The 20,380-nt window shown below is 39.1% G+C and overlaps 1 protein-coding gene across 1 annotated transcript; it reads right to left on the bottom strand.

Moving 5' to 3' along the window:
* Positions 1-2,661: 2,661 nt before the first annotated feature.
* thrap3b (thyroid hormone receptor associated protein 3b) lies at positions 2,662-18,601 on the bottom strand. The gene is made up of 11 exons (XM_042506441.2): positions 18,222-18,601; positions 14,572-14,720; positions 10,256-11,071; positions 8,917-9,528; positions 8,123-8,289; positions 7,873-7,984; positions 7,682-7,757; positions 6,852-7,027; positions 5,339-5,576; positions 4,732-4,881; positions 2,662-4,189 (listed from the first exon to the last, which is right to left on the bottom strand). The coding sequence occupies exons 2-11, from the start codon at positions 14,685-14,687 to the stop codon at positions 3,962-3,964; spliced, it is 2,691 nt and encodes an 896-aa protein (XP_042362375.2). The 5' UTR covers positions 14,688-14,720; positions 18,222-18,601; the 3' UTR covers positions 2,662-3,961.
* Positions 18,602-20,380: the final 1,779 nt, after the last annotated feature.

The raw sequence follows: 20,380 nt of genomic DNA, 5'->3' as shown, positions 1-20,380 counted from the left end.
TTATTTTTAATTCTTAAAATTATTTGATTTGTCTGAACAACAGTCCAAAAATGTTAAATTTACAATGATATAAACGAGTAAACGCAGCAAATTTCCACATTTTAAAAACTCAAATCAAAGATCATTTTGATTTTATTTGATAAATTACCACAAAAAAAGTTTCCTTTTTACTATTAATATTAATAATAACTTAAGTTTATATAACGCTCTTTGAGGTTGCCTACATAAGGCCACTTTACAGAGTAAGTAAACAAACGAAAAACAATACATTTAAAAAATGAGAATAAATAAATAGAAATACAAATTGTTTAATCTACAAAATATTTTAGTTGTTTGAACACAGTGGCCCATAGGTTTTCACATACAAGGAATTTGCTTTGATGTTTTGATGCATAAACAAGAAACATAAATAAGCTATAGAATTTAAATAAATATATAAATAGCAATAAACATATTTTAAGTTAACATAATCTGCTATTTCAAAATAAGTATATGTAAGAGTTAAGAATGTGCAAATATATTTAAAGGGATGTGCAAAGGTTCACTGTATTTAAAAATTATGTGCAATATTCAGCGATAGTAAGCAAAAGAAATGTGCATTAAACAAAGGCCTGTAAAGAGATAAGAGGAAGTTATAACATGTTGGCTAGTTAGGATGGGGTTTGGAAAACTGTGATAAATTTTTTTAATGTCCCCCCTTTTTTAATTAAGTAAATAAAGTGTACATTAATCAAAAAATTTAAACAATAATTAGTTGCAGCCCAGATAATAAACTACTCCCAGAGGCAGCTTCATGGTGGGCTGATCTCAGCACAGAAGTCATCTTCTCACAGAAAACCCTCCAGTCTTTTTCCCAGCCTTTAAACTGGCTTGTGACTGTGACCCCATCACTTCCTGTTTCCCTTTCCACAATTCCCAGTCTCCTCCCTCCCAGTTTCATCTACAACACTGCAGCTCTCTCTGCTGAAGACATGTCTGCTAGAGGGACTATGAAAGAGCCATTCACCTCTGCCGAACTGTAGATATTACCAATGCAGAGCTTCTCCGAGCGATGTCCCAGGAGATTTTCTGTTGGCTGAGTTTTGCTCCTGCGTCCATGAAAAGGCTCGTTATGTTATAACTGCAGTGTCCGTTAAGTGGCACTGAATGGAGATTATAGTAAAGATTTAGAGAAAACTCTCATACTGACAAAGAGACACTCATGATCTGGTGGTATGAGCTCATTCTGGGACAAATTGCTTATTCACACTTGTTTACCGTCTTTGGCCTCTTTAACAGCTGAAGACATATTTAACATTGTTTGACATCATGAGATTTGCTTATAAATGTGATTTTAAACTGGTGACATTTCAACACCTCCGCTTTAACCCCTGGAAATCTGAAGCAACCTCGCTTTTCTCGTGCTGCTTTCAGACGCCTTACACAATTATTTAAATCTATGAAACTTAAGAAAATTGGTGTGATTACTTAAAAAACATAGGGAAAAAGGGAATGAGCAATGTGGTTAAAAATGTTTCATGAATTGCAAGAAATGAGTGACTTAGAGAATGACTGATTTTTTTAACAAAAAAGCTAGGTGAAATGTCTAGGGAATAAAGAAAAAAGCTATGGAAAAACAATATTTATAGTTATATATAATATATATTCTATGTGATATTTACATATTTAAAATTGTAACAGAATAAGCATACATTTTTAGCTACTTTTTTCTTAGGTCATTTCCTTTTCTTTTTTAAACTTTGTTTTGTAGTAATAACTAATTTCAGGTAATTTTCTACTAGTGTCTTACTGATTTACATTTCTTCTTTCGTTGCTCATTGTCTTCCTCCCATGCTTTTAAAAGAGACAAGTCAATTTGCTCAAGTTAAGACCAGTAAGCCCATATTAAGCTGAAATCAGATGTGCCTGATAAGCAAAGTGGGGGAAGTAAAAATTACAATAGCCATTTTTTCTACATTGTGGCATATAGACGAAAATTAAAATTAAAAAAAAGATATATTAATCATTAGTGAAAGTAATCATTAAATACAGCCCTAAGATGTTTTGTGATTTTGTCACTATCATCAAATGTAAACCACCAGTTTGTGGCCAAGCTTAATATTACCACTTCACCACTTTACATAGAGGGTTTTTTTAGTAGTTTTTTTCCATGAACCTTGAATCTCTACATTTCACTATTTTTTTTTTCATGAATTAATCCTGTTGGTCCCCCCTCAGCATACAGCATTTTTTCTAATTGCTGAAAAATGGATATTTTGGAGACAGGAGGTTTGTACCCGACAGCAGCATTTTGCAACTATTAATATGTTAACATATACTGCAGTAGAGCGAGACCCTTCACAATAATGCAGCAAGTATTTAACACATTTCTACAGTCTGTTAAAACTGGGATAGGCAGTTGAAATTTGGCCTCATTACTGGTTCTTTAAATGCAGATGTGTGTGCACGTCCCTGCAGATGGTGACAGTCTGGTTCAATGGTGGATAATCTTGCAGAGAAGTTGCTATTCCAATATTGGCAAAAACTACTCACACTACAAAGCAACCTAAAAAGGAAACAAGTCTAAAAATGTACAAAAAATGAAATAAAACACACTTGTTTTTTTGGCTTGTCCGGATTTCTGTCTAACCCAGCTTCACCTCAACAACCACTCTCACAGAATTTTCCCTGAATCAAAGAAAAGATTTATTGAAAATTAAAAGACAAAGTACTCCAAAGCTCTTGAGAATAGTACAAAAGTTTTCAGCTTCAGATTGAAACAAAAACAAAAGTCCTACAGCTCGGTTTAGTACATGCAGTATGTACAGTCAAAAGTGGGACGAAGCAGCACAGTGAGATTCACAAAACTAGTTCCGCTAGTTCGCATCGACTCCTCTTAAAAATATACACGTTCATCGTTGACAAAATGTTTTGTCAATTTTTTTTCTCTTCACTTTTTCATGTTTAGGTTCTCTGGTATTTTTTTGCAAGAGGGTTTACTGCAACCGTTGTATTAAAACAAAAAAAAGAACCATTATCAGGTTTTATAATTTCCCTTCCCTCAGATGTTAAGATTACAATAATTTAGGTCTTATAATTCTATACATGTATTAGCCTTTTGTAATAACTATTCTTTTTTTATTAAAAAATCTAAATAAAATTTAGTCACTTACCTATCTGATATGCCAGAGGCAGAAAACCTACATGTTTATCTAACGCAAAATCTTTTGTTGCCAAATTCTTTACAATTTACTTTTTTTTTTTTTTAAATGAAAACGCCCAAAATCAATGAGAATATACTGCAGCACTCACGCATAAAAATGTCCTCACTTCACAGTGAGAATTACAGGTGAAGTGGCACTATATAAAAGCTCGGATAATGTAAGCGACTATCGTTCAGGGGTTCATCAAAGGATTTTTTTTCTGTGTCTAATAATTTGACGATGGTGAGCCGCCACTGATTGGTCCCGAGGAGCGAGGTATGAATCAAACGTTTCATGCAGTAACATCACAGATTTATCACAGCCCCAAAACAAACGAAAAAAAACAATAAGATGATGTCATCTAATGCCGTCCTACACTGACACAGCTGCACCTCTCAAAGTCGGGGCAGTACCTTCAAACAGATTACACATGTATTATTATTTATATTTATTTTCTAAGGCACAAATTCTTATTTTGTCTTTTTTTTTGTCAGAAAATATTCACCATTGTTGCCTCAGTTTTTTCTCCCTTAAAAAGATACAACAACCAGCTGCAAAACAAAAACTCACCGTTACATAAAAAACACTCTGAAAAGAAGCTAACCTCACGTACAAAAAGAAGCAGAGTGCTGCTCTTCAAGTCTTTCTTCACTTTAACTCACTGAACATTAACCGTTAAATGAAATGACGTGGAGGGGAGAATAAAGAACACCGTCATCACCGCAGTAACCGCTCTGACACGGAGACGCTCACAAACACGTACATGTTGATGGTGGAGTCTACTGCTTCTGGGCGGAGGAGTCTCCAATGTTCTTGGTTTCTTTGCGCTCTATTTCCATGTTGTCGTCTCCCAGCTCGCCCTCCGCTACGCCCTGGTACATGTCGTGGGTCCACTTTGGGCTGCTGCCACCTTTACGGTAGACGAAGCGTCCACGGCGAGGCGGGAAGGAGCCGCGGCCTCTTCCACGGTTGTCTACCCAGGTTTTCTCTCCATCTCGATCATCATGCTGGAAGGAGACACGCAACGTTAAAGCTGGTCAGAAGTCTCAGCTCTGGACCAACTTAAAACGTATTTTTATCTTTTGAAACACTTGTATATAACACTATATAATAAGATCTGTTTATTTTCAACATTATCTGTGAATGCATTGGAAAATGGGGATTTTTTGCACAGACCCATTAAACATAAAAAAGTAACAGTTGTGGTACACATGATACAGATCACACTGAGAAATTCAGCGTATTGCAGTTATCTGCAGAAAATACCGCAAGCTCGCAGAAAGGAGTCTGCAGGTATTTGCTTTCTGTTTTTTATACATGTATTTGTGATTAATTGTAAAAAGCAGTATAATGCTAAACCTGCAACTGGCAGTCGATCGGTGATAGCCGGGCTGAGAGTGAATGAAGGAAGGTGTGTTTTATTTCGATCCCCCGCCTGCTTTCTTGGCTTTCCGAGTGATGTCAGTGGTTATGTAATACCAATGGCTGAGGGGGAAGTACTAATGAAACACAGCGCTAATGCGCGCCACTAAATCTATCAGTAGCTCACCTGGTAATACTTCCTGCTCTTGGGAGTGTATTCAGGGTCCCACTCCTCCTCTGGAGGGCGCACGGCAGGATTCATATTGGCAGGGTTTCCATTGCTGTTGTTGCCTGGATAATTTCCCCTGTTCCACCCTCTGCCTCTGACTCTGGGGAACTGGAACCAAAACAACAAGGTGGATTTCAACTCGCCATCAAACAACAAACTCATTTTCTACAATAAGATGGAAGAATATTTTTACTATATTTAATATGTTTTGGTCCGAGTCAGCGTCAAAAAACTCAACCCAGGGACAATGACAGCACACACAAATAAAAAGCCACACTGATGGAAATCAGGCATTTGTTTAGTGATGAGGTGAAGGTCCACTGATTTACGCTACATTACCTTAATACAAATCAGGTAGTGCATGGAAAATGTATGATAGTGTCATCATCATTATCATCATCATCCACATTATGTTCCTTATCATTAGGAGGAAGGAACAGAGCAGAGAAGCGCAGTCTACTGTGATGCCATTAGGACAAAGAATTGCAAGAAGATGAGATGTCAGTACCTCAGTGACAAAAACAAATGCAGCACAAGAGATGAACAGAGGCGGACAGGAACTTACAAATCCACGGCCGCGGCCCCTCTCCGGGTTGTGGCCCTCATAATCTCGAGGGCCTCTGTCTCCGGGCCCACTGTAGTCCCGTGGAGGGTAACGTGGGTGACCGTAGCCCTCCTCCGAGTGGTGCTCCATCCCCTCTCCTCCCATGTACTCTTTGCCTCTGTAAGGCGGAGGATAAGGGGACGGAGAGGAAGAGGAGGAAGAGGAGGACGGAGAGCGATCCCGCTTCTTCTTACCCTTCCTGTGAGCACAAACAAAGAAGTTGGACATGAGTGTCTTAAAAATTAGTTCTGCAGTTAAAAATAATAGTAATAGTATAGTAATAACACTATATATAAATAGTACCTTTAAAAACAGAGTTTACAGAGTTTACAGAGTTTACAGAGTTCTTTGACAAAAAAGAGCAAAAGCAGAAATGGGATACATAGAAGGCAACACAGCAACTAAACAGTGAACAACTGAACACAAACGAGATGAAACGAGGATAGAGTGTGGATGAAATTTAAAGAGGACAAATTAAGCAAGATGCAGGACACAAAATGTCAGTATAAAATAACACAAAAAATAGGGCAAAAACAACAAAGCAAATACAAGTAATGAAACATAAATAAAATAGGTAAAATAAATAAAATTAAGTTAAATTAAAATAAATGTAAAAATGTGTAAAAAGGGTCTGAAGTCATGTTTTCACTGTTTTCTTCTTCACAAAAAACAAACACAACTTGTAAAATCTTTCTTTAAATGAGGCATTAACACACATTAAATATGCATGTCTCTTCACACATTACATTTTCTCACATGCCTCTCGACCAGCCTGAGCTAGCTCAGCCTCCGCTCTGTGCAGTCATAAAATAACTGCTGTTCCTGAAAATAGCCATGAAAAACGCATTTTTGTTACATTGCACACTTTGATCTGATTATTTTTGGTGTCGCTGATCTGAAGCGAGACCACCTCTTTTTCGTTGTATTACGGTTTGGCTGATTGGTCCTGACTGTGGTACGCAGGAGATTTCACAGCTGTAATTTTGGTTTGGATCAAACTGAAAAGTTCAACAGTTTGGAAAAAACAAGGTGAAAGGCCCCCCAAAAAACTAAAACTGTCACCTGAAACTTTAGACTTGTTTTAAGGCTTTAGTGCCTCAGAAATAAAAGCAAAGTGTCTCCTGTACTGACGGACTCTTTCTTTTGTTTTTTAAACGTTATTTGCCATCCATCTTTTTGCCTGACTGCCATCTTTCAATAAAGAGTTGCAAAAAGAAATGAAAAGTAGACAGTAATGAATACAAAGTCAATCGTGTGCTGATAAACATGTGGTAGGGTTTTAAATAATACTCTGAATGTCTGGGGAAAAAGAAGGAAGTGGTAATCCGACTCTGCTGCCGTTAATCCTCCAACATGGCAACCTATCCATTGTAACAACAGCAACCACTCCTCCAAACACTGTCCCCTGCGGATCTGAACACAGGACTGTCTGAACTCTCTAGGGGTAAAAACAGAGACAACAAAAGGGACGTACTTGGATTTCTTGTGGTGTTTCCCAGATTTCTCAGAGGACCTCTCTCTGCTCGGTCCTCGGGAGCCTCCAGGGCTCCTGCCTCCTTCACGCTTGTACTCCTTCCCAGCAAACCTCTTACGTCTTTCAATATCCAGGCGAAGGTCCATCACGTCGCCTTTGAACTTTTTACTTGGATCCTGCAGAAACACGTGTTTATCAGCCACTAAACCAGCTGTGTGTACCACTGATGGACAGATTCATAAATTATCTGACAAACATGAAACGCAAATGTAAAGCTTGAAAAACAAACATTACAGATAAAGATGCACAACATATATTAAGTATTGTGTTCCCTCTAGTGGTTAAGACAAAATGTGAATGCTAATGTTACTTTAAACACCATGAAATGACTATGATGGCACTAATTACGAAAATAATACAACGTGATCTTAAAAAATGACTTTTCACTGTTTAATATATTTGTGGAAACCAGCAGCATGCATGTAGCTTATCAAAATACACTGAATTTCACATTTTGTTGTAGCTTGATTTTTTTCTTTTTAGGAAAAATACTTACAAGGTAAAGTCACTGATAAGCGTCCCTTGAGAGGCTTGGATTCAGGATCTTAATTCACTTCCTTTTAGCCTTTGCTTGGGTTCGTACATACCCAATCAATAACCATATCTCATAGGCTGGGGGGGCTTGCTTGGCACTTACAAAACACAATTGGGCTCTTTTGATTTAGAAATATGCATCCTTTGAAAGAAAAGCACAAAGCTGAACACTGCTGCTTTGGATCGTCTCAAATTTGCTTGCTCCAAATACGTCAAATTTCAAAAGGGCGGGTCACCTTGTAGCTCGTCTCCTCCATATCCTCAAACAGGTGAGACTGCCTCTTAAAGGCACTGGGGGAAACATCGATTCTCCTGAGAGAGGAGGGAAAAGCGTTAATATCAGGAGGCTAAGATGATAAAAAAAAAAAAGCTAAAGTGCTTAACTGAAGAAATCACATCAGATCAGAAAATGAGACGTTGACAGTACCTGTGGATTTCTGGGCTCTTCCTTGGCTTCATCATTTCTACCTCTGCAGCTTTTCTTTGGTACATGGCAAACCGCTCACTTAAAGTCATGTCTGAGGATTGGAAGTGTTGAGCTGCAAATAAAGAGGAACAAACTATTTATCCAAATACAGCAGCACCAGCTTTGGTAACTAACGTATGATCATGAATGGAGCGTCCCCCCTGTCGTCTCTGTGGCAGCTGGACAAAAACCAGCGCAGGTCATACTATACCTTTGATGTAGTGCACGATAGACACTATGTGCTGAGCGAACAGCTCAGAGGGGCTGCGACGGAGCTGCGCTGACTGAATATGCTGGAAAATGGAGCGAAACTCTTGATCTCTCTTAGTTGGGTTCCGCAAATCTCGAGGCATGAGGCGCTCTTTAGAGAGGGAGGAGCTGAGAGAGCACAAGAAGTCAGACACAATGAACATCAGGGAGTAAAACATATCTACCGTATTGGCCCAAATACAGGATGAAGGGGTTGAATTATATTTCTGCACAAAAAATACATCAATGATGAAGTCATGAAGTACATGACATTGGGAACTTGAAGGTCCAGTGTGTAGGATTTAGTGGTGCTCGGTGCAGTTGCAGAACTGAAACTTGTCCTGAGTGCAAAGCGTGCACTAGATCTGCGGTGGCTGACGTGAAAACATGTATGGCTCCATATAGAGCCATTGTGTTAGCCACTGTGAACCATGTGAACAGTTAGATTCGTCACAGTGTGTGTGTGTAGGCAGACGAGAGCTCGGCATGGAGCAGAAAAAAATAAATAAATACATTTTAAAAAATTTTAACGTGGTGTTAGGATTACACATTTTTAGAGGGAATTAATTTCATGGGACAGTATAATAAAAAAAATTTACATATGTTCACCTTCAACAGGATTTTCCCAGTTTAAAAAAAAAAAGTAATTGCCAAAAAAACCCAAAAACCCTGCTCTCACTGTCTGGTCGGCTTATATTTGGGTCAATACGGTGATATTACAGTGTACACTACATGATCGGGTGTAACTACACATACCTGGGCATTTCATCTAAAGAGCTGATTTTGAGCTCAAAGTCGTCCCTTGATGCAGACAGGTGTCGTACAGGTGACCCTTCACGAGGAGGATAAGCTCCAGGGAACAGCGGCCGCTCCTTCTCTCTGGAAGTTGTGGGAGGGGACGGACTCCTTCTGGATTTCTCCTTCTCTTTCTTCTCCTTCTTCTTGGACTTCTCCTCTTTCTTGGAGCTGTGTTTGCGGCTTCGGTACATCTCCTCCTCCATGTCTACGACCTCGGCCTCTTCAGCATCCCTGCGGCTTTTCTCTTTGACTGACGGGTAGGACGTTGAGTAGCTTGGATCATCCCCCCATTTTCCAAAAATGTCCCGTGCTGTGAGAGTGGTTTTGACCTCCCCATCCTCATCAATGTCCCTCTCTTTCAGCCCGTGAGACTTTAGGAACTCTTCTTCTCCAGCATCAAAGAAAGGCAGCGTCTTGTCTTCCTTGGACTCGCTGAAAGCTGACGAGATATTGAAAAGGTCTCCGGACTTGCTTCCTTTCTCAAGTTCTCTGTCTTCGCTGCTCTGCTCTTTATCCCGACCGTTCTCCTTTTCAGCAGCCTGCTTTTTGCTTTTATTCTCAGCCAAGAACCTGAAACAGAGAAGCAGGATAAACTTTAGTACCTATTACTCCAGATAAAACACTGTGATGAACAATGCAGGAGGGAAAAACAAGTACATATAACATGTTCTCACAAGCTGAAAGATTTCAAGTATATTTCAGTTGACTTGGAAAAGCTAATTTACACAAAAATGGCTGTTTTTCAATGATAAAATATTACTCTCAGTATTAATGCATTTGCTAATAAACCTAGACACTCAGCCATGTGTCTTTACCCAGTCAAGCTACTCTAAAAAAAATAAAAACAGGAACCTGAGATCCCCACTTGTTGATGATCCCATACAACAGATAAACATGCAAGCTGTACAGAGTACTTGCAGCAGCAGACTGGCTGCTGGTTTTAATTTCCTCTCATTTTGCATAAAAAAGAAAAAAAAACATATTAGAAGAACTCCCATTCCAAAAGCAAACAGTACAGACCATGACTCAGTTTGCAGTAGTTATACTCACGTCACACCACCGTCCTAATTAAGTGGGATTTCATACAACTTCCTCTCAGAGCACAGAAAAGGACGGATACATTTTCAATGCTCTTAAAATCTGGAGTCTTATGTTTTTCCTTTTTAACCTGTATTTCACCAGGGATCTTTGAAAAAAGCTAAACATGTTTGAAAGAAAAATAACGTTCATAATTCGATAGGAGAGTTAAAAAGAAAACATGATTTCACTGACATAAGTAGAAATCTAACTGACATACTTTTTGAAGGCAGCAGAGATCACAGTTTTATCTCCTGGTTTGATGTCGTCTTTTGAAAAGAACCCAAAGCCGCTGAAGGACGCCGTCTGTCCAGATTTTGTGGGGCTCTTAGCTGGAGGGGACACTGTGCCGATGGTTTTCCACAGAGGACCGCCACTCCCAGGCCCTTTACCCTCAGAACCAGAGGGACCGTCCTCTTTCTTAGTCTCTGGGCTGATCTGTTTCGGGCTGGTGTCGTAGTCGATCCATTTACCTCCAGAAGCCTTCTCGATGGCGCTGCCGTCCGCCATCTGTCCCGATTTCTCTGCTTGACTACCTTCTAACTTGACCTTAGCGTCCCTGGAGCCGTGCTTGCCCTTACTACTGCGATGGCGTGGTGATGAGGACCGGGACCGTGACGAGTAGCTGGAGTGCCTGGAGCGCCGAGATCCCCGCGAAGATGAGCGGTCAGAGTAGCGGGAGCGGCTCCGGCTGCCTGAGCGCTTCTTGGGTGTGCGGGAGCGGGAGCGGCCCCTCCTGGGGCTGTGTGAGTGGTGGTCCTGGTCGTGGTGGCGATCATGCCAGCCTCCTCCTCCTCCACCGCCGCCACCACCACCACCACCACCCTGCCAATTAGACTTATAGCCATAGCCGCCTCCTCCCCTGTTCTGGTAATGGCCGCGTGGATAATAGCCTCGGTTTCTGCCGCGGTAGTGGAAGGGTCTCCGGTAGCCTCGGTTATATCCTCTGAAGCCGCCTCTGTTGTTCTGATAGTCCCTGGTGGGATAGTTTCTGTAGGACGGAGAGTGAGAGCGAGAGCGGGAACGAGACCTAGAACTGGATGAAAGAGGAGACGGAGAGAAAGAGGATGAAAAACGATGTTTAATGAGGGCGAAGCATGTGCTGCGACCCAAGACAATTCTCAACCTTACAAGTCAAGAGCCACACTGTCCGCACATTTCAGCAAAACGCTGTGGCAAGAAACCTACTTCTCTAGTGGGGAATATTACATCTCTGAAATGGCAACCTCTAAACAAAAGACTGACTGAACATCAGAAACGGACGTCAGCTGTCTGTGAACACCAGACCAAAACCAGTCACAACATTGACCAGGAAGGGATAAAAAATAATCGACCAGGAGTCAGTGAACAGCCGCAGAGAGATACAGGAGGCCATTCACACCCTCATCAAATGCCAGCCACTATTCTTGATCAACCACTTATCACCTGATCCAAACTTAAAGGTCTGCACAGATGAGATTGAACCTTCGACCTGCCAAACTGGCTGAAACTAAAATGGAAATTCAACATCTTTGGGTTTCTGATTGTTGGTCAGACAAATTAAGTAATCTGAAGACATCACCTTCAGGTTTGACAACTTGCAATGGACAATTTTTCAATATTTTCTTGCACATAATAGGCAAACAACTAATCAGTTAGGAGGAATCAGGGAGGAAGTTTGATTTTGGCCTTATTAGACAAAAATCAATGAAATCAAAAATAAACTTTGAGCATATTGAAAGTGGTCTGAGAGAGAACTCAACTTCCACACTTCCTCCTGGCACTGTTTACAGGTAATTTCAGAGAAAGCTTTAATCCAGAAATAGTTAGAATAACTAGTAATTAACGGGAAGATTAACAGACAATGAAATTAAGTGTTAGTTACAGCCCTTTGATATTGTCAGCACTTACAAGAGGTTTTAAAAGAAGCAGAAAGAGTCCAGGGCAACACCCTTTTCTATTGTGGTACATTTGAGATTGGACTGATATCATATAAACTATTTCTTTGGACCCTGTGGTTGTTCCAAAACTACAATTTGTATGGCCTTACAGGAAGTGGGGATCTACTACTGCCCAGGCATCAACAGGGGGCGCTGTAAGCCCAGAGGTGACTGAAAGGTATCTCCCAGAAAACAGCACTGTCTCTGTCATTTATTCATAAAATGTAAACAGAAATCTTTATTACACTCAGGATATCAAACAAGGGTTTGAACCATCACTAATTTCTAAAAACAACCTTCAGGAAGCTGGTACACTGTGGATAATAAATTCTGATGAAAGAGTGGAGTAACACAGTTAAATGTGATTTCAACCAAAGGACAAAATATCATGACATTAAATCTTCATATAAAAAACCCAAAAAACTGCAGCTTCTCTTACAAAAGACTACAAATAAAAGCAATCCAAACATGCTACTCAGAGAATGTAAAGTGGCATGTGTAAACTCAGGGATATATGAAAAGTCTCTGGAACCAATGCAATACTGAACATGTGCTGATGGTCTGAAAAGCCACAAACCAAACCATCAAGTTTACAAGCACATGTCAACTACACACTCACCCTTTGCACCTTCCCATTGGAGCAGAGTCCTGGACAAAACATAAGTCTCTTCCCACGAGCCAGACCTTCTGTGTGACTTTAATTAATGTGTGGACAAAGGGTACATCGAGGACACAACCTGCTCTAATCCACAGAGGGAGGAGGCAGTGAGGGGGGAGGGAGATACAGCACGGCCACGAGGACTCGTTCTTTACTCTCTCTTTACTTCTGACAATCATTGATATGCTGTGTAGCAATGCTCTTAAGGAAAAACATCCACTCCAACAGCTCACTGTCTGTGAAAGTGATTTAACGCTCCAGCTTCAAACATAGACTGACAACAACATAACAGACAGCGTGAGAAGAACTCCCTTGCTTAGGAAAACATTAAATAACTGAGGGATTATATTGCTTGCCATCTTAAAACTGCAACAAGTCACAAATACAGACGAATGGCGATACCTAACAAGAAAGAAAGTGAGCTGATGCAAATACTTTGAGGCTTTGTCAGTCTGTCTCCCACACAGGAAAAACATTTATGCAAATTAAAAACAAACCTAGAAGGAGTCTGGCCCAGTCAAGAAAAACAAAGAACTAACTTCAAGTTAAATTTTAATTTACTACAGCTGCTACGACCCTGTTACATGCCCGTACCAACAGCTAATACCAATACAATCACCACCGATCAATCGTTCAGCTGATTTTCAGCTTGATCGGTGGTGACTGGTGACCAGGCGGTCAGTCTCAGATATACCTGATTCTGTGCCGCCTCTGTGATGTGTTTAAATAATCATTTTACACATATATAGATCTGTTGCACCTAGGGCCGGGCAATGTGGTTTTAAAATAATATCACGGTAGTTTAAGGCTAAATCGCAATGCATGATATATATCTCAATATCTTTAAATGTCCTTTAAACTAATGTTAACTACTAAAATACTAAATTACTGAATGAACTTCAGTTAAGTTCAATAAAGTAGCTTCTGTCATATCATGAGTCTAATACACTTCGGTTATAATAACATTTAATAAATTACAGTTATAAGGAAGTTAAAGTACTTTTATAATGACATTTTTAAAAGTATGGATGTGTGACTGTATGAGGGTATATATATTTGTACATTAATGTACAGGTTTTGATATACACTTGAAATTTTAATAAAAATATTGTTAAAGACTTATACTGCACAGGTTGTGTGAGAGTTTGTAAACAGGTGGTTTGATAAAGTTTTGCTGCTTTTAAACGTGGTCCCTTATTACATCAATTCAGGCATAATGTTCCTTTTTTGGCTTATTCATTCATTGAGGAGGAATGCAAGAAAAACAAAGTTTTCCTGATGAATTCAATGTGACATGCATTGACTGAGAGATGTGTAAGTGATCATTTTGTGAGTGAAGCACTCCATAAAGGAGAACTGCACACACCTTTACAGGAGTGCTGACTGAATCACTAAAGTGAAATGGCCGTCATGATGAAGCAAATGATAAGCAAACACCCAAGTGAACATGAGCCGGCCACTTCCTTGTTGCTTTGTGCTGTCCTACAAACAGATATTATTACACCAGAGTGTTTGACAGCACTGGCTGCTATCGCACAAGTGTTTCATCAAAAGCAATAGATGTTATTTGTCTAGTAGGTTACTGAGAGTTGACTTTGCCTTTACAACATTAGTAATTTCTGTAATAAAATATTGATATGTGGCGTTCGTGTATCAATTTAATATTAACCCATAAAAATATTGTGATACTATATTGCAGTATAGTATCCCCCCCAACCGTAATCGACAGCTACAGTAAATAAATGTATTGTTATGTTACATTAGGAAGGTTATTCCCAGAGGATAACTGTAACAATTTTTTTACACACAACAAAACTCCAAGACTTTTCCAAAACTTTTAATGATTTCTACTAATTCCATGACTTTTCCAGGCCTGGAAAATGTGAATGCGAAATTCCATGACTTTTTAGGTTTTTCGTGACCGTGGAAACCCTGTCAGAAACAGAAAACTAGATTTACCTATAGCGACGTTTTCTGGATCTTGAGCGGGAGCGGCTTCTAGATTTAGATCTGGAGTAGGATCTGGATCTGGATCTGGAGCGGGACCGAGCCGGAGAATCCGGAGCCTTTGACATCTTTGCTCTTAGGCCAGACAGAATATTCTTTGACTGAAAAACATGAAGAGAAAAGTAAATTTTAAGGTTATAAGGTTTTAAGGTTATTAATAGCTATTGTTCTCCACAAAAAGAAAACGTCGAAGTTAATTCAAAATCCTTCCTATTCGTCAGTATTGCACGTTTGCATTCAGTCTAGACTTGCTGACAGGCTGAATAGCGTACACCTTGTGCCCCGTCATCAAGACCCCTGCACCCAGCTGCTTCAAAACCTGCATTACAGCCCCTGAAGCTCCACATGCCCTTGAACTGTCAAAGCCAATGCAGTGAGAGCACACAGAGGCCAACAGGTTAGCGTTAAGACTGTAGCAGACAGCTGGAGCAGCGTGTAAACATGAGCTCATGAGCCGGCAGCAATGTGAGACAGGTTGAGCTTCTGTGCAGCAAGATGTTGAAGACGGCTGCTGCTGAGGAGGAGTGGAAGCTGGCTCAACATTAGACACAAATCAAACCAAATAGTGCAGCTTCCAACATCAGGATGCAGCCTACTACGGTCGGGCGATTGGATGAAAATATTGGCCTTTGGCGACTGGCTGACTACATCGCCCGCTGTTATTTTTGGGGATGATCTTTGTCATTTCATTTTGCTTATTTAATAGTTTACCTCAGAAAAACGAATAAGAGGCTCAGTGGGCAAACAGCAGCACACAGAGAGAAAGACAAAAACAGTGTGTGGAGCCATTGTATTTTCACATCTAACTCTATGTATTAAGGGTTTAGTTTGACCAAACAAATTTTAGGGACAATGCAAGTTAACATAGTGCAAAGTCCACCTGTTACAAACAAGCAGCAGTAACTGATGTTTCAGATATAGAGATTATAGCTATTGCCAGTTTCGAACTCCTGTCCTTTGTTAGGCATTTAAGAAAGAAAATGAAGAAAAAAAGAGAAGATGTCAAGGTTACATACAATAGTGTACATACAATAACAGTAATGGTAAAAACAATAAAAAAGACAAAAAAGGTAAATACTTACATCAAGATTACATAAAATTACAACATCCAATCTCAGTAAAAAAGACACACAAATACACAGCCCTAATCCAAACACTTGATCCTTCCACTGAGGATGTTTTTTGTACTTTCACTGCTGCTTAACATCATTCTGTAAAACATTCGGATAAAATGTAACTCTGCAGGTAAACAAACAATGCTTTGGCTAAGAGACTTTGACACTTAAACTAACTACTGAATCAAAACTAACAGAAAATGGCAATAACATGTGCAACATTGCATCACTTATTCCATCCTAACATTTCCGAAAAAAAAAGAGAAATTATATTCTTTAACTATTTGCTAGTTTCTGCAAAGGGGACAAGTAATACTGAAATTCTTGACTAAAATTTGACAGTATATGTCTATCTAGCTGCTCATTTGCAATGATGCCCTTATATTGCCTTAACAAATATATATATGTTTTTTCTCTTTTTCCATTTCTCTTTTTACAAAATGGAGACCAGAGTCACTTAAAATTAGCAGGCCCGCAGCAGGTAGTTCTGCTTTAGTGCAGTGGGGCAAGAGGAAAGCTTTCACTACTACAGGGGCTGCTTAATGCTGAAAAGGCAGTGCTGCTTACGTCAATCACTTTGCATTTTATTCACAATTCCCCTTTGAGAATCCAAAGAAATAAATGAGTGTTTTTCTTTCGAATGTTGTGGAATGCCTCTTTTCTTTCATGTTTGGGGGGCAACAGTTGCCATGTGCCAAACAATGGTTGCTACGTGCTCATGCGGGGTTTCCCTTCCTGCCCAAATCTTAAGCAGTCTACTTAAGTGTTATATTGACCGCTGAAGACCCTCACTGCTCTTCTGCTGAACCTGAATCTTTCAGAACACATAATTAAGGCACCTTGTTGCTTTTAGGTCCCCTCTGTTTGTGTCTCAACCACCATGTAATGCTCAACAAAAACCTGTCTCCTATGTACAGTTAGCATTGTGAGTTGCATGCTATTATTCTCAACAAGCAGGTTACAACTTGTGCACTGGAAATCTAGCTGCCTAAATACACACAGAGACCTTTTATAGGCATTATGGGTCTTTTAAAAATGTATATTCATAGAATCATCTCCAGATCATGGTTTTGCCTGCAGACTTCATGAACACCCTGAATAATAATTACAGGGAGGTGCATTAGTGAGTCAACTTTTACCACACTGTTTAGTGCATGCTACCGAAGCCCAACAGACTCACTGAGATCAAAACAATAAACGGAAGTGAAAGTAAGCATGAATAATTTTAGTTTTTTTCCATTTTATCACAGGCCAGAAAGATCTTAGCTCAGCTTTACACCCCGTATTTAATGCAAAAAATGTTCACATGTAGTACTTTTCTACTTTTTTCTGTGCTCTTACCTCATATTTGCATGTGTGCTCCAGGGTTGGAAATTAGCAACAGCCACTAACCAAAATGCTAGTAAATATGCAAGTGACTACTTCATTTATTTTTTCCACTCACCTTCCCAAAAAATGTTAATCTTTTGAGTGGCTGGTAGATATTGGCATCCATCAGCCACAGTTACAAGCGGACAAAAAGGTTAATTTCCAACCCTGGTGTGCATAGTTAATGATGCTGAACTGGTTCTGGTTAACCCTGAAAAGTGGCTTGGCTTGTTGGGTGGGTTGATGTTAAGTCTATACGCATTCTAAATATAAATAAATATAAATAGAAGTATCTGAAACTTGCAAACCGCAAAGGCAGTAGCCAAAAGATAAGCTAGAGTTGCTCCAGATCAAATCAAACCTAATCAGAGTGTTTTGACAAAGCTGCAACTGCCTAAAGGTCGAGCGCTTTATATGCTTCAAGTGCATATAATATATTTGTATTTCAAACAGGGAATGGAAAAAATGCAGGATATGAAGGGAACGAAATTGGCATGTGGAACTCTTTGTTTGTTTGAGGTACTTTTACTCCAATACATTTTGAAAGACAGTATCCTATATTTTACTCTACTACATAATAAGGTGGGTTTTTTTCCTTCGGGCACTTAAAGCATATTTAGATGTTAATTTTGTACTTTTACTGAGGGAAGCTTTTGAGTGCAGGACTTTCACGTGCATTTTTACACTGAAGTATATCTTTTTTTTCCTGAAATAAAAGATGTCAACACTTCTTCCACCACTGGGCATACGTGTCACTAACACAAAACACTGGGTTAAATTGATATCATTCATTTTGTCTGTATATTTAGCTGATTAATTGCGTCAAATACAACCATTTAAGACTATGTGCAAAGATATAATAGGCGGTTGCATTTGCATTGCAGAAAAGGGGTGTCACCACATTAACAGCAAACAAACTCATATTACAATCTAAAAAGAAAATGATGTAGAAAACACCAGACTATGTTTGCTTAGTGTTACACAACACTGTAGTCAATTCAAGACCAAAAAAACTAGCTATCGATACTAAAATTAACGACGTTAACGACATGCTTGCCGAAAGAGAAGCGGCTACTAACTTCAACTATCAGCTTAGCGACAAATTGAAATAGCGTTTACCTTTCTCCCGTTTCCCCCGGACTGAACGCGGGTGTTTTTTGTGAATAAATGTTTGCAGAAGTGGAGTAACCTCTGAGGCCAGGCTGCTCGTCTGGTCCCTCCTTCCTGGTTTTACTGTACGAGCGTAAAACGGATGTTAGCAACCTAGCTTGTTAGCAGCGGCGCGGCTACCAGCCAGGCCGACAAAAACAGACGAACTGCGCCTTTAGAAGAAGCCAGGCGCTCGGTCTGCTGTGTCAGGCTCCATTCGATATATCCCCGGATGCTTGTTTGTGTCTATTAGTTAAGCTAAATGCGTGTTTTTGGTAAAATCGAGATTTTACACGAGCTAACGGTCGAGTTGGTTCGTTAGCTCCCAATGCTAACGTCGATATGCTCAAATCTCGCGAGGTTTTGTGTGACGAGGAGGAGGGAGAAGGAGTGAACTTTCCTCTGAGGATGGAGAGCTCATTATTATGTAGATTATAATGTGCTGTTTTAATTTTGTTGTTACACATGTGGCACAGGTTACACACCTGGATTCAGTGATGGAAGAAGTATTCAGTTCCTTTACTTAAGTAATAGTGCTAACGACAGACTGTGAAAATACTCTGTAACAAATTGCCTAAAAGTCCTGCATTGAAAATGTTTCTGAAGTAAAAGTATATAAAAGTAAAGTATGAGTGTAACCCAATGCATAAAAATAAAATAAATCTTCATATAAATATTCGTGAAAATACTGCTACTACAATAATAATAATAATAATGACAATGATAATGATAATAATAATATAGTAGAGTAAAAGTGGAAAGTAAAAAAAGAAAGTACTAAAATAATGTACAAGTACCTCAAATTTGTTCTTAAGTACCATTAAAACTGGTATTTAGAACACCAGTGATACATTTTAAGAAATGTTGATTGTTTTGTCTCTGTAAATAAATAAATGAAAATAAATGTGAGCACAACAATACAAGTAAAAATCTAACATTTTACCGCTTTATAAGTCCTTTTCTTTTGGTTCATTCTTTAGTGGAAAATGTTCACATTCCCCCTCAAACACACAGCTGTCTCTGAGCTGGGCGTAGGTGTCTGTGCCGTTTGTGACTCTATGCACTATTTTTATCAGACTAAAAGCCCCATAACGCCTCCTATCACAGAGGCAGATTCAGTCCTGAACACCACTCAGGGCCACTTGGCCTCGACCAAACACAAATACACTTAGTGAGTCACTAAAGTTGTATTCTGTCTCATCTCACTGATATGTTTTCTGTCACAAAGACTTCTTTCATACTGTAAGACTGTGCTGCTCAATGAAATTTCTCTATATGGCATGATGGCATTTCAGAGCCTGTTTAAAACTAAAGAATGTGTGTTCAGTCTTTCGACAAATTATAGAAAATAAGAAATTTCAAATAAGGATACAAACTGAATCACTGGTTTTCCTGCATGTGAAATGTACATCTCCCATCTGTTGACCTCAGAGAACTTGTGATGAGATCAAACCTCAACAAAAAGGCTGACACATCATCTCAGTCTTCCTCTCTGACACACAACATTTCTTTATTGTTTTAGTATTTAGTTTTTTAGCTCCTACTTTTAATCTCTTACAGACATTCAGTCAGATGTGCAAAACAAAATGCCAAAATGCTAATGCACCATTTAGTGTCAATATCATGATGAAATGCTTGCAAAAGTTACAAAACACAGGCTAAAACTAAAAACTGCACAGCTACACACTTAATACCCTGTATATATATCTTAACTGCATTTCTGTGTTTTAATTTAAGGAACTCAAAGGTGCTTGTATGCTGTTGTGCAGATGGCAAATTTTATCACATAACCTTAATCTTGAATTTAATCTTTTGTACTTTCTGATATTTAAAACATCATAATCTGAGAACTTACGAAGATATACCAATGTATTTACTAATTAAATTTATAATAAAACGTCATATTTTAATAATTCTTCTAATGTTTTTTTTTATCAAGAAATATTAATTCGTAAAGTAACTAAAGCTGTAAGATAAATTATTATGAAATAATCAGTAGCCTACAATATTTGCCTCTGAAATGTAGTTGAGTAAAAGTAGAAAGTAGAAAAGTACTCAAGTAAAGTACCTCAAATTTGTTCTTAGGTACTGTTCGAGCTGGTATTTAAAGCATCAGTGACACATCTAAA

The sequence above is a fragment of the Plectropomus leopardus genome, chromosome 17 (assembly GCF_026936395.1).
Source record: "Plectropomus leopardus strain MGB_pleo_1.0 chromosome 17, ASM2693639v1, whole genome shotgun sequence".
NCBI lineage: Eukaryota > Metazoa > Chordata > Actinopteri > Perciformes > Serranidae > Plectropomus > Plectropomus leopardus.
This window is presented reverse-complemented; position numbering and strand designations above follow the sequence as displayed.

Excerpts from the sequence above, each read along its gene's own strand:
- thrap3b (XM_042506441.2), bottom strand. The coding sequence starts at position 14,687 with ATGTCAAAGGCTCCGGATTCTCCGGCTCGGTCCCGCTCCAGATCCAGA. Across the intron at positions 7,758-7,872 it reads AAGAGCCCAGAAATCCACAG|GAGAATCGATGTTTCCCCCA; the intron begins GTACTGTCAACG and ends CTCCTCTCTCAG. Across the intron at positions 4,882-5,338 it reads GGGGCCGCGGCCGTGGATTT|TTCCCCAGAGTCAGAGGCAG; the intron begins GTAAGTTCCTGT and ends TTTTGGTTCCAG.